At 42.1% G+C, this 25,741-nt stretch overlaps 1 protein-coding gene across 2 annotated transcripts in view; it reads right to left on the reverse strand.

Annotated features, from left to right (window-relative positions):
• Window positions 1-19,022, reverse strand: part of EPHB6 (EPH receptor B6) — a 66,488-nt gene extending 47,466 nt beyond the window's left edge. Inside the window, exons 1-2 of one of the 2 annotated variants that reach the window (XM_066572240.1) lie at window positions 18,961-19,022; window positions 164-382 (exon numbers count right to left, since the gene is read on the reverse strand). In XM_066572240.1, the coding sequence (XP_066428337.1) occupies window positions 164-257 (94 nt within the window). In that variant the 5' untranslated portion in view covers window positions 258-382; window positions 18,961-19,022. Of the gene's footprint in view, window positions 1-163; window positions 383-18,476; window positions 18,766-18,960 lie in introns of those variants that run through there. The other variant, XM_066572239.1, reaches the window with a different exon arrangement.
• Window positions 19,023-25,741: the final 6,719 nt, after the last annotated feature.

A 25,741-nucleotide genomic window follows, 5' to 3' on the forward strand; every position in this document is an offset into this window, starting at 1 on the left:
CTAATAACTTTTTACATCCCAAGAGATAGTGATCAACCATCAAACAGAAAGACATGTGCACAATGCTCATCTGGACTAGGATATTAGCATCCTGGAGAGCACACTTTTTTTTTTAACCTCTACAGAAAACACTTTAAAGTTGATGTGAAACATCTGTTCTTACCTTCTAATGAGGTGACTAGATGAAAGAAGAAGACCATCCAGAGCCAACCCATTCCCGACACTCTTCTTGCACTGATGCCAGCATTAGAATCCATGAAGATTCTCTGTAAATACCACCATCTTCAACAAGCACACACCACTCTCTTGAAATGGTCTGAGATTTCTTGGAGTGTTTTAATACCTTTCCAAATTAATGCACAGAGGTCTTTGCAGAGAAATGCTGTTTAGGAAAAAACAGAAGGTAGAAACAGAAATCAGGTCACTCTAACACAAAACTGACAGTTTTTATACACTCATTCCATCATTTACTACTTCCAAGATATGGGTTAAAAAGGAGTAGCACAGACCCAGTATTTTCCATATACTCATCCCTCAAGACTTCAGTCAGTCACAGGTGTTTTTTGCACTGCCAGTACACACAGATTTTGAGACTTTCATGGCATCAGGGACGGTGTGCTTCCCAAATCAACATTAATCTCTTCAGTACTATTACTGAAGTCCTGATCCTTTCTGCATCTTTGGCAATGTTTCTTGGAAGGTGTCCATTCCATTTCCCCTGTATCCTTTTCAAATTCTGTCTCTTGTAGTTTACACTTTGCCTTTTAAGGACTCTGCAGCTCAGTAGCCATGACAGGAGAGTTTTTGCCAACACAAATCTGGACAGCTGACACACTTGTATTGCATTTCAGATGCAGGCATTTGTCTCTTTAAGCATATGACTGCACAACACTACTAAGTTGGACAGTATTTTTCCCACTGATATGTTGTACATGAGGAAGCAAATGCTGTGATATTTAAGGTCAAACAGGGAGCCTGCATTACAGCCAGAAAAAGCACACAAGTCCAAGTTTATTATCTTAAGTGGGAAAAAATCCAAATAAAACTCTACCATCACCATTAAGAACCTGACATAAAATCTTATCTTACAGTAAGGGAGCAGCATGTAGCCTAATCCAGCACCGCATTATATCAATACAGCATAACAATTTTGCTAAGCAAGGTAATTCTAGCTCATCTGTCCAATTCTAAGCCCAACACAGAAATATCACAGTAATATGTAGGTTGCATGCAAAAAGCCAGTATGTTTTTTTTCTTCAGGTGCTTTTTGAAGAGAGCATTGAAAATGCTCCAATGTCTTCAGTGAGACAGTGAAGCGTAGCTAAGGAGAAAGAAAAATGTCTCAGGCAATATACAGAAATGGCTCAATAACTTGGCTGAAAGAGGGGAGGAGGGGGGAAGAGTTGTAATTAAAAGGGGCAGCCTCAGTGCAATTATCTGAAAACCTTGTAGTAGGGGATTTGAGCAAGTTGGGCATAGCAGAGGAAAAAGCAGCCTGGGGAATATGAGAAAAGGCAGTGGAAAGCAATTAAATTTGCTTTACTGGAGAGGGAGAGAAATTTGGGCAGGATGGAACAGCTCTCTCTTCTGCTGCTCCTAGGAGAACCTAGAGCACCCAAGACAGATGAACCAAAGGCACTCTGGGCCTCACTAAAATGTAAGGAAACTAAAGGAATCTCAGAATCTCTTTGCTTCTCTCAAGAGGCAAAAGTTTTGGTCCATGACTTCTGAGGAAAGAGAAAAATAAAATCATTAACTATTACTGAGAAAAAATTAAGATTAAATGTGAGGATGGATACAGGCACTGCTTATTACTTTGTGAAGCATATATACAACACAACACATCACAGAATAAAAACACCACTGGATGCAACTGCAAAGAGGAGAAAATTTCAGGGTGAAAAGTCAGAAAGTCCTTCTTTACAGAAACAACTACCCAAGCACACAACAGCAGTCTCCTGGAAAAGGAGTAAAGACTGCTGCCTGAGCCACCAAAACTAAGACTAGGCACACCAAAATCAAGCCTGCAAGACACCTCTACGTAGAGACACAAATACTCACCATTTGTACTGGCAATCTATAATATTACAATATCTGTAAGCTTTTTATTAGACCAGTGAAATTGTAAGAGATGGGGACTTTTAAGCATTCATAATGAAGGCAAGCAAATGCAGGAACAGAGGTCAAACAAACTGAAGAATACTTTCATTTCAGTCAAGGGACCTCATTTATCTGCAGAAGGCTTGAAAACAGCTCGCAATTCAGATATTCTCATGTCACATAACGTCAGAGTCACAGAGCAGAAAACGAACCCAAACACACTTTGGCTGCTGGATCTCACAGCCAAGCATCGAAATTACCACAAAACAGATATAACTAAAAAATCCCTCGTACACAAAACCAGACACAAAACCATTTCTGGTTCCAAGGAAACCAAATGTTCTTCTGCTGCCCTCCTCACCTGCACATCTCTCTTACAACATCTGTTTGTCTTATCTTGGTTTCCCCTGTATCCCACCAAAGTTACATTGCTCTTCAAGAGGAATTATGCAGCCTTTGTCTGGATTAGACTGGCAATTATTTTCCTTAAAGTAAACTGTGGCTAAATCAAAAAGCTGGTTGTGATTTAGCAGATAAAAAAGGTAACTTTTTTTTTTAGGGTTTTTTTTTAGGTTTTGGGTTTTTTAATTTTTTTTCTGCCTCTTCCACACCTCAATGAAAAATGCTTACTCCACAATGAAAGATAGAGAGAACATTATGGAAGCATTTAAGGGAGAGTAGGAGGGAAGCACTAGCCTCTGTGAATTAAAGAGTACCAAGCCCCTAAATTGCTAACCACTGCCCTGCCCTTCCCCCTAGCACTTGATGTGTACAGAATCTGACTACACCCAAAGACGCTCATCCTTCATTCTTTAGTTCTCCTACTACTTCTACCCTACACCAAACTACGTAAACAGAAACCTCAAACCATCCCAACTTTCCAACCACCCTCTTCTCTTGTCCACACAAGCACCTTTCCATGGCCGCCTCAGCGAGTTACCTGCTCCAAAACTGCTTTCAGCAAGATTACTTCTCTTTGCTATGGAATCCACTATTCCCCACACTCCTCCAAATCCAACTGCAAAGCAATACACCCTCTGTGGATAGGGTCCTTTGATAAACTTCCTTAAATACCCTTTCTCTTCCTTCCTCTCCTCCAAGTACATGAACTTGCCACTCATGTACCAGCTGTCAATCCTTTTTCGATAACCTATTTTTAGGCATATATTTCCTTAGCTAGGGGAATTATTTCTATCTCCTTGGAAGTCCTGAAAATTTTAAACTGAGAAGTGACAGTTCCGGAGTATTAAAATGTCTTTTAATTCAACCCTATGAAACTGTGAAGATCCCAAGCAGTCAGAAAAGACCACTCATATTATTTTCACTGTAAATATAAGCTCCAAGAGATGGGAGACAGAAGTTTCTGGGTTGTCTCCTTACATTATTCACCAAAGCTATCATGACTGTTTACTTTGGCACCATCACTGGAGTACCTAGATTACCAAATTTTATGTTTGAGTTCCCAGTTAAAGAGATAAATACAATCACCACCAGTATTTCCAAGAATCCTGGTTTCTTAGCTGAACAACCAGCAAGGGAGTAGAGTTCCTTGGGAAGCTTGTCAAGGTGAGTTTTGAACATCACCAAGGATGGAGATTCCTCAACTTTTTTGGGCTTCTGTAGCAGCATTGAACTGCGAAATTTTAATTTTTTTTTTACTGGGAATTTTTTTCTTCCTTATATATAGTCACAATCTCCTTTGATCTCTTTTTCTTTCTATCTCAACAGAAGAGAGTCAGCTCTTGCCAAGCACCTCAAAGCTTCTTCTACCCAAGACTGAAAACACAAGCCATTTCAGCTGGAAAGCCTTGAATGTGAAACAGCATGCCTGGCTTGCCTAGCACTGTTTAAGTCCTGTTTATTCTCACCAGACAGGGCCGGTGCTATAATGTCTCACTTTTTCTGCACTCAAATCTTGAAGTGGGAACACTTCAGTACTATCTCCAGGCAAATGATGCTCAGTGCTACAGAAGAGATAGTGATAGTGCTCCCACATGTGCTGAAACAACTGACAGTAGTACAGTTCTGTGCTTGTGAGAGTTCTGTCACAAAGAGGGTTGCTGTCTGTCCATGCTGTATCCAAGCTGTGGCAAAGCATTTCATGCAGCCAGTAGCTTTGCAGCAGCTTCTTTATGCAAATAAAGGATTCCCTCAAAGTTCAAGCATTGTCAGTGATGACACCTGAAGAGCCATAGGGCACCAGTGCTGCTAAACAGGTCAGCATTAATCAAGAATTCCTTTCCATCAGTGCATGTGGGTTTTTTTTAGAAAGGAAGCAGGTTTGCTCCAAGGTTTGTGCAGTCACTTATTTGAGAGCACCCCAATGATATATGTCTGGAGTCTTGATGGAGGTGGTCATGCACGTGACAAACCTAAGAGAGGTCTCCTTAGAATGGACTGCTTCTTTATTCTTCTGGGGTTTGCACAGAACTCTGAGACTGATCAAAAACAGTGACAGCTAGATAAACTGTGTTAATTCTGTGCTGGCCACAGGTTCTTGTGGACCTAAGCTTTGAACAAAACCCTTCCTTTTCTCAAACTCTTGACTCCAACCATAAAACTTTGGACAGACCTTCACTGAAGCATGTTCTAGCTTACTACACAGACAATATGTAGTCACAGATCAGAAAGTAAAGTACAGTGACCCTATTTCCCTCTGACAGATACCACCTGCAGAACCTGACATCAAATAGCACTAACTACTCAGCAGAACCATGCATCTGTCTGGTTTCCACAGGAGGAATTCAGGCACGCATTTCGGATTAAGAAAAAATCTAGGATTGTTCAGGTACTGCACAAGTTCTGGAGAAAAGATGAGGGCCTGAATATAGCTGTTTCTTTGAATTCCACATTTCAACACATAAGAAAATGCAGAAGCAGATGAATGTCCACCTAAGCCAAGTTTTCTCCCTGTCTCCGGTGCCAGGAAGAGGAGCTGTGTGCAGATGGCTTGCAAGCCTGACCTCTGTGTGACCCACTTTCCTCCTCTTCCTCCGGTATCCACAAATGTAAGACAAAGATTACTAGAGAATATCCCTCAATTGATTCACTTTAGTATCTCCTTAGGAATTCATCCAATCCCTGTTTTGAACTTCTAACAGATTTGGAAAGATGTCTATCCTCGTGCAACAAAGTATTTTTATGTATTTGATATTGTTCTACTAATAGAAGCTGAAGTCGTAACAGTGCCAAATTTTTTATGTTTTCAATTCTTCTTATCTGTTCCAAGAACTTTTCCAAATCATCTTGTTTCCTCCCACTGGAACAATGCTTCTTCCTCATTCATTGTTAACTGACTCCTCTAGGCCAATCTCACAGTAGAAATCATGATATGGGTCTAACTTCCCTCTGTTACACTTGATTCCACAAATTTTCCCTGTATTTCTCATACTTATTCCTCACACAAAGGATCTAGATGCAAAATAAATGCACCTCAAGAATTCTCCAGGGTAGAGAAAATGCTGTACCTTTGTAAACACAGTCTTTCCTCCTCCTGCACATTTTGCACTGTGACTCATATCAGCTTAGTATTATCTCTCAGCAAGAACCATTAAAAAGATAAATGAGCACAACATCTGGGAGAGTCAATAAACTACTATTCCAATTAATTTGTGCGGCACACTGATTCATCACATTTAGGCAGAGTACAAAAAGTGGAATTAATACCTCTCATTCATGATAAATAGGGAATCATGATAGTGTTACACATCAAGCAAAAGGCCTCCCCCCGTCCTTTGTTGCCCCCGGTTCTGTCCTACTATAATTGCTCCTTTGCCACTGGGATGCCCTTGCAGCAGTGCTCACTGGGATAACATTCACAATGCTGTTATGAAAGCTGTCACTCAGTGCCTGTCCAGCAGTCTGAGCATGACATAATATTGCCTACCTTCTTTCTTAGACAATAATTACAATAACTGCTATTCATAGAAATCTTTCTACGCCCCAAACAGGAAGTGAATGTGGGGGGAGGGGAGGGGGGAGCAACACATAATTTATCGCTCAGGATTTTAATATAATGAAGTTAATGTGTTTTCGTTAAAAATTCTATTACTGGGACACATAAACCACCACAGAAAAATGATTGACTAAATAAATAGATCATTTCAATAGCTGCTCTATATCCTTTTATCCTCTGTTACTAATTGAGATTATTTTTAATGACTCTGAACTACTTTGAAAATATCTGAGATGAGAGTAGGATTTATGGAAAAAACCCTTGTGGATTTTTTACAGTCTGTTTAGTTGATTCATTTAATTTTGAGAGAAACGCTCTAGATGAAATGTATAACTAAGTTTAAAGGAATACTTCCTCAAGAGCATACTTCATAGCTGGCTTGATCATTTGCTTCTTACAGATTACCTCGATAGAGTTGTGTCTGTTTCTCTTGGGATCCCTTAAGTATACAATGGCACTCCAAAAGCTGATTCTGAATGTTCTCCAAAGAAAGGCATTTATTTCCTTGTTTACCATGGAAACACCAGGCATTGTGAAGCTGATCTTCCAGGCTCTGATTATACATTTCCTAGTGGTATCCAAATTAAGAACTTCCATAGCTCTTAAAGGGAAGAAAGAGATGCTTATTTTCATGAATTTTTATTAAACCCTTGAGGCTCTAATAGGGTGCCCAACTTAGAAGCATAATGACTCAAATGACCTCTACGGTTAGTGGACTGAGCTGAATCATGTTCACCAGGGTAACTAAGACCTGCACTAATTAAAAAGGGAGCTATGGACAGCAGAACAGCTCCCTCCCAATGACTCCCCAGGTGCAGCCTGAAGGTATCTGGGGAGATTCTGAGCCTCTCTGCAATCTCCCAACCCACACAGAAGGTCAGGTTAGCATCTCTTTAGATAACTACAGTGCTTTCCCTTAAATCACTCTTCTCTGCCATGACATACTTGGCTAGAGCAGCTTTACAGCTCAGCTTGTAAATCTAGTCTTTCTTCCTAAGTAAAATTCATTCACAGCTGTCCCGTGTTCCTGGAGCCTCTCTCAATGCCTCCACATCATGTTTTGCTATGCCTAACAAAGATGGACACTGATGTCTTGAAACTACAGCAATTTAAAAAAATATTCTAATTAAAGATACAGATTCTTTCTTCCATCTATTATGTACTTGAATTACATACATATTAAACACAATTAAGTTCCTGAAAACAATATCTTCCCACCTCACAAGATTTGACTTCACTGACAATTTTTATACTGATTTGTGTAGTTTTCAAAAAACATTGGCAATTATCGTCAAGTTTCTAACATTAACACCGGGAAGCAAAATCCCAGCTCCAGAATATTAACAGCATTATAGAATGAAAAATATGAAGAAATTGTTATTTATGTTATCCATTACTTGCCTCTTCTCTAAACATAACAGGAAACTCTTCTAAAATATAACAGGAATCAAAGTAATACAGAAATTACTCCCTTTGAATTTTCATACTGTAAATAAAGGAGACTGTGCAAACAGGGGGAAATGAATTAACAGCTGTCCATCACATTTATCTTCTTTGATGGAAAGAGAATATGACAACTGTACCCACTGGGTATGGTTTCACTGTCCTGTTATTGATTTTACTCTAATTTCTCAGGATACCTCCTCTCAGTACAACTGTGCACAGATCCCTGCACTTTTATCTATGTAGAAATACACATGATGTTATCAACTTCAAGTATAATTTATCTTTGACAATTATACTTTCATCTGTACAAAAGGAAGACATAAGCCTTCAGCAAAGAAAATAATATGCAATTCACAAACTCTAGGGCACAGCTGCAAACCTTTGTTAAGCACTGTGTAAAATGTTGTATTTCCAAAATTCTAAGTGCAGAATTTTAAGTTTAGAATACTAGACTCAAGTATCCCTGAAGATCACCACATTATTAACTTCTAGGTGAAAGTAATCTATGGTACTAAAAATTCTTTGGAAATTTCCTTCTCTGATACAACTTAATTTTAAACAAAAACCCCAAAATTCACTGAAATTTTATAATAGAAGATGTCTGAAAAAAAAAAAAAGATGCATTCTATTTCGGCATTTAAAAGAAGAAGGGAAATGACACATTTTCATAAATGGTTATTAAACAAAGAATGTTTTGCTGTCCTGGTTTTGGCTGGGATAGAGTTAAATTTCTTCTTAGGAGCTGGCACAGAGCTGTGTTTTGGATTGAGAATACTCTTAATAACACAGATGTTTTAGTTGTTGCTAAGTAAAGCTTACTCTAAATCAAGAACTTTTCAATTTCCCATGCTCTGCCAGTGAGATGGACAAGAAACTGGGACGGAGCATGGTCAGGAACAGCTGACCCCAACAGGCTGAAGAGATATTCCACACTCTGGAATGTCATGCTCAGTACATAAACAGAGGGGAGGTGGCCAGGATCTGTTGATCATGGGTCAGGGATGTGCTGGGCATCCATCACTGGGTGGTGAGCGACTGTACCATAAGTCACTTTAGTTTTTGGGGGTTATGCCTCTCTCGCCCTTTCCATCATCATCATCATCAACATCATCACCATCATTATTATTATTTTACTCCAATTATTAGACTGTTCTAATTGTTGTTATCTCAACCCCTGTCTTTTACCTTTTCCCAATTCTCCCTCCTGGGATGGGAGGGGTGGAAGGGTAGGGGCTAAGCAAGCAGCTGTGTGCTGCTCAGCTGCCAGCTGGGGTTAAACCACGACAGTGACGTAAAGAGAATGTCCCTAAAATCATGTTCTCATCTACTCAGCATGCTGATCATGCTTCTTTTTTCAAGTGAAATTAAAGTTATTGTATACCAAGTTCTGTTTGCTGATGGGTGGAAAGTGGTAAAGAAGCCAAGCATAGTGCTGGCAATGGCCAGACAAGCAATGCCACAAATCAGAAAAATAACCTTGACATTTGCTGACCAAGTCTGCAAATGCAACTGCAAATCTGCAAAGACAACCCATACACAGAGCTGACCAACAGCCTTAAAGGCATTCTCAGGACACTGGAAAAGAAATCTAGGGCCTGAAGGGCTGAGCAGGAGCAAAAGTGAGAGTGGCTTGCAACACTAAGATATTAATAAGTCTAAGAAAAGAGATGTTTTATACTAATGCTCTTTCCCATTGTAACTTAAGAATGTAGCCTTCCACGACATGTCTAGAAATATATGAAGCAAGATCCATGCACAAACACTCTAAAGATACAATGGAGAGGAAAAAAAGAACCAGCTGAAAATACTTTTCTTAAACTGTTCATTGTGGACCACTTTGCAAAATCCTTTAGTAAGGATTAGTATTTTCTTCAGCTGCAGTAAAGAACTTCAATTTTTGCAAAAATATGCTTACTGTCCTCATCTCTAATTTTGCTTTTGACTTCATGAGGGTTTTACAGTAAGAAATATTTAGCATAAGCAGAAAATGCATGTCATTCGTATTCACAGAATCCAAGGTTATGTTGCCTGTTGGGATATAGTGGCAGCACTGACAGCCGGTTAAAAGATAATGTTCCTCTTCTATGGGAATTCCCATCATTTTGAAATTGCCTTTCATTCCATGGGAGAAACTGTCATTTCAAAACAGATTACAGAAAGGACTAATAATATTAAAGCATCTTAATTTAAGTGCAGCTCTTTTTATTAACCTCCTGTCTGGCTTCAATGAGGCAGCTTGGGTTTTCAGAGAATGTGCTTCATAATTTAAGGGTTAATTAAAACTACTTTTTTCCATTTTAATCAGTTTCACAGCCTTGGGCTGTCATAGAGCTTGGTTCACAAATTGTTGGCTTCATGCATTTGCAGATAGAGGCTACTTTTAAAACTATTTAATTACTAGCATTATTTATCATCACTGTTTTTATTCCTGTTAAGAGAAGCAAGAATGCTTCTTTGTAAAACAACAAGGCAGAAAAGCATTGAAGCACGATCACTTTACTGACTTTTTCACTGCTTTGACCTTGCTGTCCAAACCTACTTTCCTACCTTCACTCCATGCAAATGATTACCAGGTACCTTCCATCTAGTTATAACCCCACAGAATTACAAATACCAGCTTTTGAGTTCATAAGGTTGGTCTTATATGTTATATATATGGTATATATACCCCCCCCAACAGAGGGCTGTAACATAACATATTCCCCAAATGGGAGTGAGAATAAAAAATTATATTCAGTCAAGCTGATTCCCTTACGTTTTGCTGACTGCACCAACAGGCTGTACAATATAAAAGCTTTAGCTCCAGCACGTAAATTAGAACGTTTGATGTGGAAATATATGCACAAAACTAGGAAGCTATGAGTGAGGGAGAAAATGGCTCAGAGAAGAGCTCTACAACACAGCCTTCATTCTTTTATGACCACTGTTTGCCAAGATGGGAATTCTGTCATTCTACCACTAGTTTGAGTCTCACATTCATGTTAGGTATTAAAACATCACAAAACAACCTTGCACTGCACTGGTCATACTCTGAGAAGTGCACCACACCAACACTTACTACAGTCTGTCTACAGCCATTTTTTGCAGGAGGTGTTACTTCACTGCGCAGACAGGCAATTAGGGAGCTACCTTGGCAGCAACCTCTTGAGAACACAGAGCAAAGAACTACGAGACCTAGAACCAAGGCAAGAAAATATATGGTTTCTCCAGTTTTGCTGTCTTCAGTTCCAGTCTTGAAATCCATAATATTCATTCAGACTCAGCTGTCTTTCCTCTTAGTGCCTTGGTCTCACTGTTAAAATGACTGAACTGAGCAACAAGAACACACATCCCAAAAGTTCTGTTGGACTTCAGAAACATCTCACTTGGTCTTTCACACTAAGTTTCTTTCAACTTTTGTCACCATCTAGATGATTATTTAGAGAACAACACTAATGATTCATGCTGATTCAAGGCTAAAACCAGGTTTCATTTTGATTTTGGGAATTGGGTTGCCCAAAATTGGCTCTTATCTACGAGACAACTGAGAGGGAATTGAAGCAGAAACGGTAGCTTGAAGAAATCAGCTGAATGCTCCAAAGAAGAGATGATCTGAATGGCAATGACTGCTTGAAACAATTACCTGAGTTCAGAGAAGCATCAGAAAGAGCCCATGTGTAGCAAAAGTGGGTTAGAGAGCTCCACCAAAAATTTGAACTTGCCACTGGCAGAGCCTGAAGAGCAGCCAATTTTGTTCTCAGGTCCTTCCCTCCTCCTCCGTCCTGCATTTCCAGTTCGATGTTTCCACCCTCAGGAAATGGGGACATTATGTGCCACTAATACTTCTGCAGAACAAAAATAGTCTTAAGAGGAAAAGGGAAGGCCAAGCAGGTTATGGTAGAAGGATATTTCAGGCTCATAGCATCTCTTTCTAATGCATGTTTGTATTATTTTTCGTGCCAGAGATGAAAGCAACAACACATAATTCTCAGAGTTCATCCTGCCTCCTCAGTGTCTCAAAGGCTTATTTATATTTCAGTGTGGATGCTGGGGCTCACTGCTCTTGTTACATCCACGTCCAACCTCAAAACCAAAGGATTACATTTAAAATTGAGTGAGTACAATACACCACTTCCTTTCCTTGGATATCAACCAGTCTTGGTCATAACAGAGCAGACCCAAGGCACATTTTCTGGCAGGAAGGTAGTCCCTCCCCCAGCTGTTGGTAAGACTATAGTAATAGAAATTAAATAAGGGGAATGGGCATCTTTATTTAGACAACATCTGGCCTACAGTACCATGTCAACTGAAGGATTTTTGTCGATGTATTTCTTTAAGCTTCCCTAGTCATATTTTTAAATGTCATTAGCAATAAGGATTCCATGACTTTCTACAATCTATGCAGGCCTTTGCTGGAAGAAACCACACCTTAATACTGAACCCAAACCCATCTACTTTGGGCAATTTGAGCCAGCCCTTTTCCTTTGGCCAGCACATTGCCTAGAATCCTGTCAATAGTCTTTTAGATACTCTAGCTACTCCAGAGCAAACCCTTTTCACTCATCAGTAAGCTAGTGCTTTTTAATAGCATTTTAAAAATTCCCTATAGTCATCTAATCACTGCTGTTGCTCTTCACTGAGCTCCCAGTTCATCAGTGCTGTGGCACAGAAGTTCACACAGTCAAACACAAATAGTCTCTGTGCATTTGCATTAGTGCCATAAAGTCAGGGACTGTACAATTTCAACGCCACAGGTTCAGAGGCACAAAAGAAAAAAAGTAAAAAATGCCAGGCTGATATGCTATGATCTGGGTGGAAGAGGGGAAGGCTAAGCCTTTAAAAAAATCATCTAAAAACTAATTTTAAAAGAACTTTCTAAAGATTTAGGTCAAGTTCCCCTTCCCACTCTGATTTCCATATTCACAACTCTTTTCAACACTGGCCTGGTACAGTGGCCTGGTACAGACTATTGGCCAAGAGAAGCAGGAAATGTACAATTCAACAGACCCTATTCTGCTCCTTTCAATTAGGACTGTCCAGTAGGTGTCAATTTATCAAACAGAGTAAGATTTGTTTTAGCTTAATTCTTTTAAAGAATTTAATATTTTTGTTTTTACTCTGTTTCTGGAGACTGATTTGCTTTCTTCACACTGTCATCACACACACTTTTTGGAGGGTAACCCATTAGACATAATCAAAAGAATCTATTTAGGAGACAATTTTTAAAGCTATTCTTCTCAGGTAAAAGGGATCTAGTCACTAATTTGATTTCACAGAATCACAGAATGGTTTGGGTTGGAGGAGACCTTAAAGACCATTTAATTCTGACCCCCTGCCATGGGCAGGGACACCTTCCACTAGACCACGTTGCTCCAAGCCCCATCCAGCCTGGCCCTGAACACTTCCAGGGACGGGGCATCCACAGCTTCGCCAGGCAACCTGTGCCAGTGTCTCACTACTCTCTGAGTAAAGAATTCCTTCCTCTACACCAACCCTTCAAGTCTGAAGTCTTTCCCAGATATTGTATTGCTTACAGGACCTTGACAAAAGTCCCTCTCCAGCTCTCTTACATCCCCTTTAGGTACTGGAAGGCCACAATAATGTCACTCCAGAGTCTTCTCCAGTCTGAACAATCCCAGGTCTCTCAGCTTGTCTTCAGAAGAGGTGCTTCACCTCTCTTCCTGGCCTTTTCTGGCCCTCCCTTCATGGCCCTCCATCTTCTGCCCAAAGATGTCCTTAGTTCTTCCAAGAACCTGCAGCTCTCTGAGACCATCCAGAGCCACTTCTAATTCAAGAGTGGTAAAATTATCCATGAGAAACACACAACTGTCAACACCATTCTTGCAGTCTGAGTTAAGAGAACTTCTGACTGAAACAAGGAGCACAAGTCATGCATCATTCCCATTACTTTATTTCACCAAATGTCTTTCTGGTGCTCAGCCTGGGGCCCCAAGCAAAAAGGTAGCTACGGTAAGGCTCAAAATGAAGACTAATTACTCTTCAGCATCTGACTCCACATACATGTCCCAGCAGAACAAGGCACGTGCAAACTAAGAAAATTCCCTCTGTCAAAGCCTCTACCTATCCCCTAGATTTTAACAGACTCCTGATTTACACTCAGGTCACCAGAATTTGTTCTCACATCACATGAGAACATCTTTATGTACTTCTAACATGGCTAGATACTGGAAGAGAAGACCACTAAGATCCTCTCTGCACTAGCAATGAAACAAACATTCCTCAACAGCACTATTCCATTCCTGACACCATAGTGATGGCAGTGCTAACTGCTGATATGGTAGCCCCTTTATGGACAACACATGCACCAAATGGGATTAGTAAACTCACTAAAAAGTGAAAATGTCAGTACATATTTGCATCCCCATTGCTGCTGGCACCAGCTGAAAGCCTACTGACATTAGGAGGGGAAGGGACCATCTGGGAGACAACTGCAGGCAGGCATCCCAATCCAGCTGTGCTTCCAGCAGCTTCTTCCTGGCTCAAACCCAAGGAGGAGTAATTTCAAACATCTTCCTGGTGCAGAAAGCATTCCAGATTCTGCGTACTGGAATGAAATTGATCCTAGCTGTGAGTGAAACCTAACATTTGGAAATTCAAACAGTCTTATAAACAGCCCAGTTTGAATTTCCAAATTGAAAATATTCAAGACCTGCCCAGAAGGATCTGTAATATTGTCCCTCTTGTGACATCCCACTCTCTTCTTAGAGAAGAGTTAAGAAGATAAGAGAGTTCTGCCAAGAAACCATGCTTCCATTTGCAGACATCCCCAGGATCTGAGAGAACCTGTGGTAAACCTGATGCTAAAGGCTTCCACACAGGCGTCTGTATCCTACACACTGCCTCTGAAGTGGTCAGCTGGGCCAAACAGATTCATATCATGTGAGTGTTTTGCAGTAAGTGGGAGAGAGATCAGGTCATTTAGGGAGCTTTGAAAGCTTTACAGTAACTTGGAGAAACATCAGTATGCTAAAACAGAAATATCTTACAAAGAGCCAGTAGTTCTCAGTCTTTAGCTTCTAGGGTTTAATTACATGATTTAGACACGTTGGATATTTTCCAGAGACATGGCACAGAGGAAAAAACTGTACTTGGAAACTGCAGAATCAGCAGAGGAATCATTTACTTGGCAAGCTTAAGGAGACAGGGGAAAAAAAATCCTGTCTGAAAATGAAGTCATGTATGTTTCAATGTGCAGGTCTGGGCTGGCGAGAATTTCCATCCTAAGGTGAATCAAGAGCTTAAGGATTCAGCTTTCACATGTAAGACTGCAGTTTTCAGGCTGGAGAGGCTGTGTTCTTACGGTACCCAGCATCTTCTCTGCTGCCAGGACAGCCCTTTTTTCTGCTCTTTGCCCGCAGCTGTGTGCACACACAGGCATGCGCACGCGCGCGTGCACACGGGCGTGGGGGTGTGCATGTGAAACGTTTGAACAAAAATCTTCTTGACAAGCAGGCCTGAGTAGCAGAATGCACAGGGGCCTCTGGAGGCATGGAAAATTGAAACCAGTGACTAGAAGAGCTTTTGTCAGAAGTGGTCTCAAGAACAATCTTCAAGTAGGACCTCTGTGACAGAAGCATCAGCTTGCTCCTGATGACTTTTTAAGAGGCAAGACAGCACCTTCAGTATAAAATAAGGTGACAGGATCTCCAAAAAGTACATACATTTTAATTGCATTTTTTAAAACACAACACATATTAACAATACCCTTCCAATAAAATTCTATTTCTGGTGGCAGAGGAGTATTTCTTGAAAGCACAACAGAGTGCCTCTGAGAAGGAAGTACTAGTGTAGTTCTTTGTTAAGTTTAAAACTCCTTGTATACATCAAGCGTGAGAAGAGTGACAACATGAAATGGCTTTTTCTTACTCAGACTTGCTGCTCGCATGTTTGACTGCTGTGGCTGACACGAGCAATTAAGGAGCTTTTATCCTTTTAGGGGTCTGTTTACACAGCAGCACTGGAGAAAAAGTGCTAGTTTGCTGTTGTACAACATCTACAGAATTATTTAAAAAATACATCTGTGTTACATTTGTGTACACCCCTGAAGCCCATGACACTTCATGGCTGCCAAAGAGCAAACACGAAGAGAAGAGTGATATCCAGCCCAAGATTTATCAGGCAGAAGCTAAATTATAATGTCATAATGAGTTGGAAAACTGCTGAATGCATGCAGTCGGTAGCTGGAAGAAATACCTTACCTGTATTTCTGTAAGATGATACAAAACTTGCAAACAAAATCAAAATCAACAGCAAGATATAACTGTAATATAGTACTAAATCAAGTTTAAGAAAAAACCAACAGCAAACAAGACTAAATAATGATAGTATTATAGGGGTTCATCAGTTTCCCCCTAAACCTTTAATCAGCTTTTCACAGAAATAAGTCATTGAGATTTTTTGAAAAAAAATCATCACATTTATGACCAAAACCAGACAATCTGGAATATTCTTAATAAATACTTTTTAACGACAGCACCCTTTTTAGAAGACATTGCCCTCTTGTTTGCTGGCTAAATGACACTATAAAGCTCTAGCTTGACCACCAATTTGTACTTCTTCCACCCTTCTATTGTTTATGTGTGCAGTAAACACATGCAATATGGCCACAGAAATGAAAAATAAAAATATATTGTGCAACCTTAAGTGTGCACCAAAAGCACTCTGCACTAATCTGTAGGGACTTCAGGTTAACCCTCTGCACAGGCACTGCTGATGGATAATGAAATACAAGGAAACTAAGGTTTTAGGGAGAGCAGATCTGGAGACAGGACCATTCCTGAACCAGAGGAAAAGTATGCATAAATCTTCTGCCAATCCAGGGAAGGAAAGTTGGCCAAAAACCAAAACTGTCTTAATTGGAGGCACACGAGATAAAGGGGGGGGGGGGGGGGGGGAGAAATACACTCATCTCTTACATGATTCTCTGCATATGGCACATGCAATATCAGAGGGGAGAAGGGGAAGCCATCTGTACCTGGGCACAAAGAGGGATCCACACAGTGAATCCCTACAGGCATAAGGAAGACAATTCTTAATGGGCTAAGGGATCAGCTCCCTTGTCAGACACGTCTGCTGGCAGCCTATGGGAGCATGCTGGAGAATAAGCAGCTGTCTCCTTGGAGCCACCAGCTGCCTTCCTCCCCAAAAAGGATTCACACCCGGCCATTGGTCAGCCTCCAAGCAAAATACAGGAGGCAAAGACAGTAGCAGCCTTGGGCAAAAGAGAAAAGAATTAGACATCTCCTCCCCAACCCCCTCCAAAAAGTCCTGAGGAGTTCATGCCACAGATAACAGCTTGGAAGAGCTGAGAACTTCAGAATGCAAGAAATGCAAGAAAACATGACTTTCTGTGGGGTTTCAGTGATTAAATTAGAAAGAGATACAATCCTACTTCATACAATATCCAGTGATGCCCCAAAGTGATGCTTTTTCCAAAATTCAAAACACATGGCCATGCAAACAATTCTGAGCAGCTCAGTGCAAGAATGTTAAATAGGAGAGAACTCAGAAGACAAGACAAAATGTTTAGTGGCTAGAGGGGCACACAAGTCAAGGAATTAAAAACTGCACCTGTGTAACTTGGCTAAGAGAGCATACATGGAAAAAGGCAGAAAAGGAAAGGATGCAATTATGTGCACTTATCTGAAGCTTGCCAATACACTAGCAAAGTAAACTGAAGTAGTGCAAGGTGTTGAATTTAGGGAATGAACTTCTAGAGAAAAACAGTATTTTTTTTCTGCAATGAGATGGAGTGATAAGGATTTTTAGATTGTGGACTATCTTTTCCTTTCCTTCTCCCAAAGGAACATCAGCATTGGAACTATTTCAAACTGGGAATGAAGAAATACCTAGAAGTAGCCAATAAATCTTGTATTAATGGCTTAGGGCAGGTGGATCAGCTGTGACTAAACATGAGGTGCACCAACACCCAGTTCCATGTTTTGGATTAGAACCTATAAAACAATGAAAAAGGAAGCCTCCTCCTTCATTGCAGCTGAGGCTACGAATTTGTCTTTTTAGCAGACATGTCTGGTGGCAGCTAATTCTCCTTGACTTTGTTGTTTCCATTTGCCCCCTCACTCTACTTCATCATGAATCTGCATGACTTGGTATCACTGCTGGTGAAGGATGCCCCTTGGGAGGAGATTTGCTTCCCCATCTTCACTCTCTGATTTCTGAAACTTGTAGGAAAGGCAGGGGATACTCACACTCCTTCCCAACCGAATGACTGTGGTAATAGCAAGAGAAACTTCAGAGTAAGTGAAATCATCTCAGTGAATCCCACAAAAGGCAAAATTAAAATTACCCATCACAACAGCCCCTCCCACATTCACAGATTTATTTAGCTTGAGTAGTAGTAACTTGCATCATCTCCTTGAAAAATAGCCTAACATGGCTTTTCTCTGCCACAAGCACTCATACAGCCATCTGTCCCCAAGAGCGCTGAGCAACCGTACCCACAGACAAGGCCACACAGCCTCCCTCCCCTGTGTCGTTCCACGAGGATCGCGAACCCACACCAGCATCCACCAAGCCCCACTTCACAGACTTCAAAGGCAGCATTTCCCTACGGTTCTCCAGGGCGCTAGAGAGAGGGGAACACCGCTCGTGGGAGCAGACCAAAGGCACTACGGCCGTGTAGAAGGGCTCTGGGGATGATGGCAGTCTCCGTGAGCGGAGAGGCCGTGACCCGATTCCACACATCTGTCCTCCCCGCGCCCACGGCCGGCACCTGACAGCAGGCGTGCGCTCGGGAGAGGGTGCCGGTAACGCCGCCTTGGAACAGCACACAACGGGAAAGGAGGAAAAAGAACATCGCCTGAGGAGTTTTAACCCCTTTCGAAGTAGTCCCCGTTTGTTCTGTGCCCCCTCCCCCAGATGGCAGAGACCCGCGGGTACCCGCCACCACGTCCCGCTCGCTCCGAGCGCTGCTGCCGGACTCACAATGCCCGTCCTCGCCCGCCCGCCACGGTACCTTGTGCAGGACTCCAGCAACACCCCCTCCACTTCCCAGCATTACTCGAGCAGTGTTCGCAGGAGCCCTTCCCGCTCGAGCCGTGCCGCCCGGCCTCCCGGCATCAGAAAAGTTGGACAAAGACCATTTTCACCGCGCGAGTTGCACCATCCCGGCGGGCCAGCGCCAGCTCCCTCTCGCTCCGCGCCCAACGCCGCTTTGTCCCCCGGCCCCGGGCACAGCCTCTGGCCTCGCTCGACGTCTTTCAACAAGTCGGATGCTTGTGAGCAGTCCCGATCTTTGCGCTCCCCTCCAGACCCTTCACTGGCAATGTCCTCTCCCCGCCCAGGTTCCCCTCCTGCAGGAGTCTCTCTTTCTCTCGCTTCCCAGGATCTGCCTTATCCCTTTCTCCGGGCTCCTCTCTCTCTCTCTCGCTTTCTCTCCCCCCTCCCTCCCTCCCTTCCTCGCCGTGCCCCTCCTCCATTCTCTCTCCGCCCCCCCCGACCTGCTTTCCTTCGCAGAAGCCCAGCGACGGCAAATGGGGGTGGGGGCGCTGCGAGATCCCGCACTCCGAGGCGGCTGCAGCCACTCCTGTCACTTCCGCGGCCATCGCCATCCTGTGTGCCGCACGCCCCGCCGGCTCCCCCGGCCGCCGGCAGCCTCCCCTCGGAGCCGCTCCGCTGGGCGGGTCGCTGGGCGGCACCGGTTCCCTCCACGATCCCAGGCTGTGCTGCCGAACCCCTCTTCCCCCAGCCAGCCTCTTCCAGAGGGGGATTTTCCAAGAGTCTTCCCTCACCGCCTGCTCTCCGGGGATCCCGAGCGCGGCCGCAGCTGTGCCTGCCCCGACCTCTGGCCGAGCCCTTGCCCCAGCCCCTACCTCTGCCAGGTTCAGGTCAGGAAGAACAGTGTGGCTGCACAAGTCTGATCCATGGTCAGTCTCTCTTGACATTGTTGAAATCCCTGTTAGTGTGTGCCATCTCTTGTTGGTCTGGATAAACCAGGCTCAAGTTCGTGCATCTGTGCTTACTTTTACTCCACCTCCAATGCTTCCTCTCTACTGAGCCTTGAAGAGGCTCCTCTGGAGTGCTGTGTCGAGTTCTGGGCTCCTCAGTCCAAGAGAGACATGGAGTTCAGGAGCAGGTCCAGTGGAGGGCTACAAAGATTATTATCAGGCTGGAGAGAGCTGGGCTTGTTTAGCCTTTAGACGAGATGTCTGAGAGGGGGCTCATCAATGTCTCTTAAGTATCTGCAGGGAGGGAGTGGAGGGTAGATCCAGGCTCTTCTCTGTGATGCCATGCACTAGGACATGGGGCAATGGGCAGAAACTGATGAACAGGAAGTTCTACCTGAGTACGAGGAAGAATTTCTTCACTGTGCAGGTGACTGAGCACTGGGATGGATATCCCAGACAGTTATGGAGACTCCCTCACTGGAGATATTCCAGAACCATCTGGACACAATCCTGTGCCATGTGCTCTGGGATGATCCTGTTTGAGCAGGGAGGTTGGAGCAGATGATCCCTCCCGTGATCCCTTCCAACCTGACCCATGCTGTGATTCTGTGAAATGTCACAGAGGCAAGGTGCTTCCTTGATTCTAGGTACTGACAAATCTCAGTCATGTGGGTGAATCAAACAGGGTTTCTCAGTTCTTCCAAAAGAGAACCTCACCTTCCAATGTGGAAAGAAAGGACTGAAAGCATCTTTCTTGAAGAATCTTTCTGGATGTCTCCTGCTTCTTGCTAGTACAAGAACAAGAGTCTACCTACTCATTCTGCAATTGTCACTGGGCTGCATACAGAGAAATGGCAGCAGATGAGGCACACAACATTACCCTCTGCTCGTTCCTACCATTCAGTGTGTTACACAGCCGAGAGGCAGAAAATGAGGGAGGGTGCAGTGAGCTAAACACAGCATGGATTAGGACTTGACAGAAAAGATATCAAAACCCAGTGCCTTACAATTCATAACTGCTTCTGTGATAACACAGAGCAGAATTTTGGGCTTCTGTTCCCAAAGTAACTCCCTTTGGTTTGAAGTATGAGCTTCACAACACACACAATAGAAAGTGACCGTGATTCCCTTCCACATAAGGCACTGGTACACATACAAAAGGAAAAAGCACATTCAATAAAGTTCTGCTTTAAAAGAAGTACCATCAGCAGACAGTGACACATCTCAGTGTTCAAAAAGCTAGGGCTGGTTTCCACAGAGCAGAGCCTTTTCTACCAGTTCTGTATATATGCAGAGTAACACAAATACGTACTTCTTCCCAGACAGCATAGTTTCTTTCTTAATCCTCTCTGTGGGGGTTTCTAGACACCAATTACAACAGACCTCTTTCCTTCCAACTTCCCTCCCTCTCCCTCCCCCCATCTGATTCTAAAAGAAATTTACTTCAGGAGAAATTGCAGGTATTCAGCTCCTCCTGGAATCTGGTCCTTACTAGCTGGGTAGTAAATTTTTGCACATATGTTTTCCTTTCTTCCTCATTTTACTACTATGAGGAGCATCTGGCCCCTAGAAAGGAGCAGTGGGACTGTACCATTGCACCGGGGTCGGGAAAGAGGTTAACTAGCTGCTTTGTTCAATAGCTGCAGAAACACTTCCTCCCCTTTATGGTAACGGAATATTCCCCCCAAAACCTCCTCCTCCTCCTTCTTGTGGAATGAAAGCCAAGCATGAGCGAACTGCTACACTGAATGGGGAAGTCTGAGAAAAGTTCCTGTGCACGCGTGCACATGCAACATCCAAACCCTCTTTAAAACTTCACGTGGTGAAACAATGGCTGACAGTCAGTCTTTTACGAGGGATTAATTTTTATGTCAGCATTTAAATGTTTTTCTCCAGTGTTGCAGCATTTTGCAATGCTGCAGAATTCATATGTTTAAAAAAAATTTCCAGTTTCTGAAATCTTCTCTTTGCTAGGCAAACTAATGCACCCTACCAGAAAACCTCAGCCCTCTCAATATATAAACAACCACAGCCGACATGACAGAAACAGAGAAGAAAAAGCTCTCAATCCCAACTACCACGCATGGATCAGATTCTCAGCAGAATCTTAATTGTGACAAAACCAGCATATCTCATGCAACAGTGTGGCTGGCATGATAGAGAGCTGTGATCTCCAAAGAGGGCTGCATGCACCCCAAAGGGGTGTGCAAGGCAACACATTGGTGTGCAGGAGGAAAGCAACAGAACTTCAGTAGTACATAATTTATAAATAAGTAAATATATGTATAACGGGGGTGTATGCTAAAGCCTTTTACCAAGAGGGATACGTGATCAAGAAAGTTTGGAGACACTGATAAAGGCAATCATGTACTCCAAATTACACAGACAGACATTCATTTTATAGACATGATTCCACACAATAGTGAGTTTCAAATGTCCAGACACACAAACAGATCTCGTAATGTTTAAAGTTGTAGTTATTAAAACAATGGTCAGAGCTGCAAAGCATAATTCATTTATCAAATACTCTCCTCACTGTGTAAAACGTGTTAGGTCTTGAAGAGAAAAGAATTGGAATGTGCAGGGCAGACCACACAAACCAAAGAGAAGAAAACCACCCATGAGAGAATAGCTGAGGAGGATAAAAGGGAGGGGTGAGGCTAAGACAAGGGGAATAGAGTTTCAAAGAAAAAGGAGAGAAGAAGGAGGGTAAGAGTAAGAGAGGTGGGAGACAGAGGTAGAGAAAGCAAGATACACACAGTGCAACTATAAAAGACACACAAGGAAAGAAAGGGATGTGAAGAAGAAAGGGAGGAGCTGGGAACAGCAAATAGAATAGCAGGCAGAGCAAAGAATAAGAAGGGTACTATTTATACATGAGAGAACATGTTTGACAAGCAGTTTTGAAGCTGAACTATTTAGTGGATAAAATCTTCAAGAAGATTTTTTCAAGAGCAAATTTATCACTGCAACTGTCTGAAATAGCACATTTTCCTTCACAGATTTCTGGAAAATAATCATGCAGATCAGTAAACTAAAACCTTATAATATCCTTCTGGATACCCTATATCCAAAGCCGTGTTGCTGTGTTTGGTGAAGTACAAAGGTATTTTCTCCCTAAGAAAGCCTGGCACAGAAAGAGGAGAAGCCTACAGAAAATTCATAAAAGATAACTGAAGATAATTTGGGGAAGCACAGAAGTGCAAAGGACTGAGGGGCAGCTCAAGATGGAATGTGAAAGACCAGACCCTGCACTTTTACAGTTTCCACACTGGCTCTTGGCAACCACCAGTATACAGTCATGCTTTTTAATTATTTTTTTAATCTTTATCACAAATAATGAGATTTTTTTTCCCAGCAAGAAGGCTTCTGGGTCTCAGTTCTCTCTTGAAACAAGCAGTGTTCTTCTGCTTACAGACCAGGTTTATTCTCTGCTTTTTTCCTTCTTTGCCATCATTCATTTCTGCTTAGGGCTTTGCTTATGAGCTTTAATGGAAATAAATGCCAGAGAGGAGAAAAACCACAATCTACATTAGCTGACTATTCACCCACCTGTAATTTTAATTATTATTTTCATTAAGTATGTGTATCAGTTGTTGTGAAAATTATCTTCCTTGACTATTATATCAACCAATCTTTATAGTGTAACAGTGTGTTAATTTTGTTAACATATATTATTTCATATTGTACACTGTATTGTCACAAAGTTGTGAAATTTTACTGAAGTTAGTATTGTTCCTGCTTAAGTAAAAGAAACTAAAGGGTAACCTAGTCCTGGAAATATGGACTTTGACAACCAAGATAACAGCAGCATCTTAGACCACATCTTGCCAGCATCTTCTGGCATCAGAGCAAGTAATTACGGCAAGACTGAATCCAGGGATGTCTGGATCAACAGATAAGCAGTAAGAATTCTGCAAAAATGCAGGTGCTTTGCAGAGATTTACTGTTATTAATAATCAGTAGTGTAGGTGTAAGTGATTAGTCAAATCATGTATTACCTGAATATTTGAAGGGTATAAGAATTGTGTGTAAAACCACATTCAAGTTGCCCCAATTTGGCTGGGACACCTCATGCACGTGAATTAACATTTGCCCATTGTAATTCTATGCTTTGCATCCTAACCTCTCTCCTCAGTTGGCACAGGCCAGTTGCAAATTTTCATGACAGTCTCAAAGGGGAAGAAACAGCTAGACTTGTGCCAGTTCACCAGAGCTACGGTCTAAATGTCTGTTTATCTATCCATTTTCCAGCATCCTTACCTATGCAACCGGAGTGTTCTAACACACTCATCACACAGACTGAGTGCCAGCGTTCATCATGCTAACAGCCAGAGGGAAAACCAGCCATTTTTGCTGTGGACTAGGATCTGGGCAACCTTAAAAAGAGAAGTGTCTGCCTGGGAATCCATGACTGGTTTTACACTAAGCCTTGTTCCTTGCTGGGACTGGACACTATTTAGTCAATTCTGTGCAGACCTGCAATCCAGCTGTGTAAGTTCAATACTGCTACTAGGTTTTACCTGAATGCCCAGACCTTGCAAATTAATTTTTTACTTACTGGAACATGAGACACTACAGGGTTTCTGAAGCTGCCAAAGGGACAAAAAGTAAAATTCATGAGCTCTGCAGCCATGGCTGAGGAACAGAAATGTGCAGTTAGAGAGATGGTTATTTATTTTGTATATATTGTTATTAAAGTCCTATGAATTCTCTAGAAAATATGAATGTATAGGTATATCTTTTACAAAGGGATTGAAGTTGTGAACTTGTATGTTTTACAGTCTCCTCTATATTCTATAATGTACCTGAGACCAACCCTGTCTGTCTGCTGATCCGTGTTGATCCAAGCCTCACTCACTTCCTTTGGATGTTTGCTGCAACCACAGTTCTTGACCAAGCAAGAAATTTCTAATTTCTCCTTGTGAAAACCAGAAACTACAAACTCCTTTTGGAACAGCACAGACAAAGAATCACTGTATTTTTTTCAGTATTGTCTGTTTGACTTGGAAGGAAGAGAGGCTCAAGTAAACTGCAATTATCCTATTGTTCTGTTGCTTCCATAAGAGTGTTTGGAAATATTCCATACTTTAAGGAGATCTGTGCTGGATTTGGGTGACTGTTGGTCATCTGAAGAATGACTCCAGAAAGCTGCAGAAGATTCCAAAAAGCTCTGTTTTCAGTTGCATGCTTATGCTCTAGTGGAAAAAATGGACCAACAGTTATGTAGATGGAAAGGGAAGTTGCACTTCCTAAGTGCCCTGGGATTTAAGCAAAATCACCCTGCTAAAAAGATCACATAACATACAACTTATTCTTGGAAGCCCAGTAGAAAAATAAGGACATTAAGTTACTGACATTGAAAGGCAGAGGGGTGAAGGCTTAACACCCTCAGGAAGCTGAAAGGAATGGAGCTGAGCTGCTGTGAAAGAACGTAAGATACCCACAGGAGTTTTCTTTCTGGCTGCCAAAGAGGGTGACTGGTGCCACCCTATGTCCAGACCCATCAGTAAAGGTCTGTGAGCCTGCCCAAACTTGCATTGAGGGGTTACATAAATGACTGCCTTTCTCATTTAGCTCTTGGCTGAAAAATGAGTAGGAAAGGAGAACTACAAATTTAGTTGGGAATAAAATTATTTATTTTCTTTCAGAGAGAAAAAGAACGTGGGAAGTGTTAAAACAATTTTGTTTAGCATGAAGCTCCACTTAATGTAATTATTTCAGGAGTTTTTCAGGGAAGGGAATGAATGGCTGGATAAATCTCCTGGCAGAAAAAGTGTTTCATGAACAGAACTGGTCTGTATCCTGGCAGCTCCTGGGTCTCAGTCTGAGCCAGTTTCTTCCCCAAGCAATGCTTAATTATTTGTAAGACATGGAAACATCTCAACAGAAAAATTAATTTCTCATTCAATCTCCCATGCACAGGCTGGCATATTCAGGAACCCAGAGGTGGCAATGTATTTCTAGAAAACAGCCTAAAAGCACTGTAGTGCAAAATGGGAATTTACTTCTAAGGCTGTGGTCCCATAGATATTTCAACCCCACAAGAATATGAACCTCTACAGAGACAGATAAACTTACATTCTTTTTTTCTCTGCCCTTTCCTCATCACCTTCCCAGTGCTATCAGCAAAGATTTGTGCAGTGATCTGAATCAAGGACCTGATCTGTCTGAAAACTAATTCATCAAAAATTAAATGCACAGTTTTGGTGTACATGTAGGAGACTTTATGGAATTGAATAAAATGCTACAGCTAGAAGATGGATGGGAAGGCAAAGGGTGGGCAGGTTGGGGAGGGACAGTCAAGAGAGCTGATGTTTGTTTTAAGTGGCCA

This window comes from Molothrus aeneus, chromosome 2 (genome assembly GCF_037042795.1).
Source record: "Molothrus aeneus isolate 106 chromosome 2, BPBGC_Maene_1.0, whole genome shotgun sequence".
In the NCBI taxonomy this organism is placed as follows: Eukaryota; Metazoa; Chordata; class Aves; order Passeriformes; family Icteridae; genus Molothrus; species Molothrus aeneus.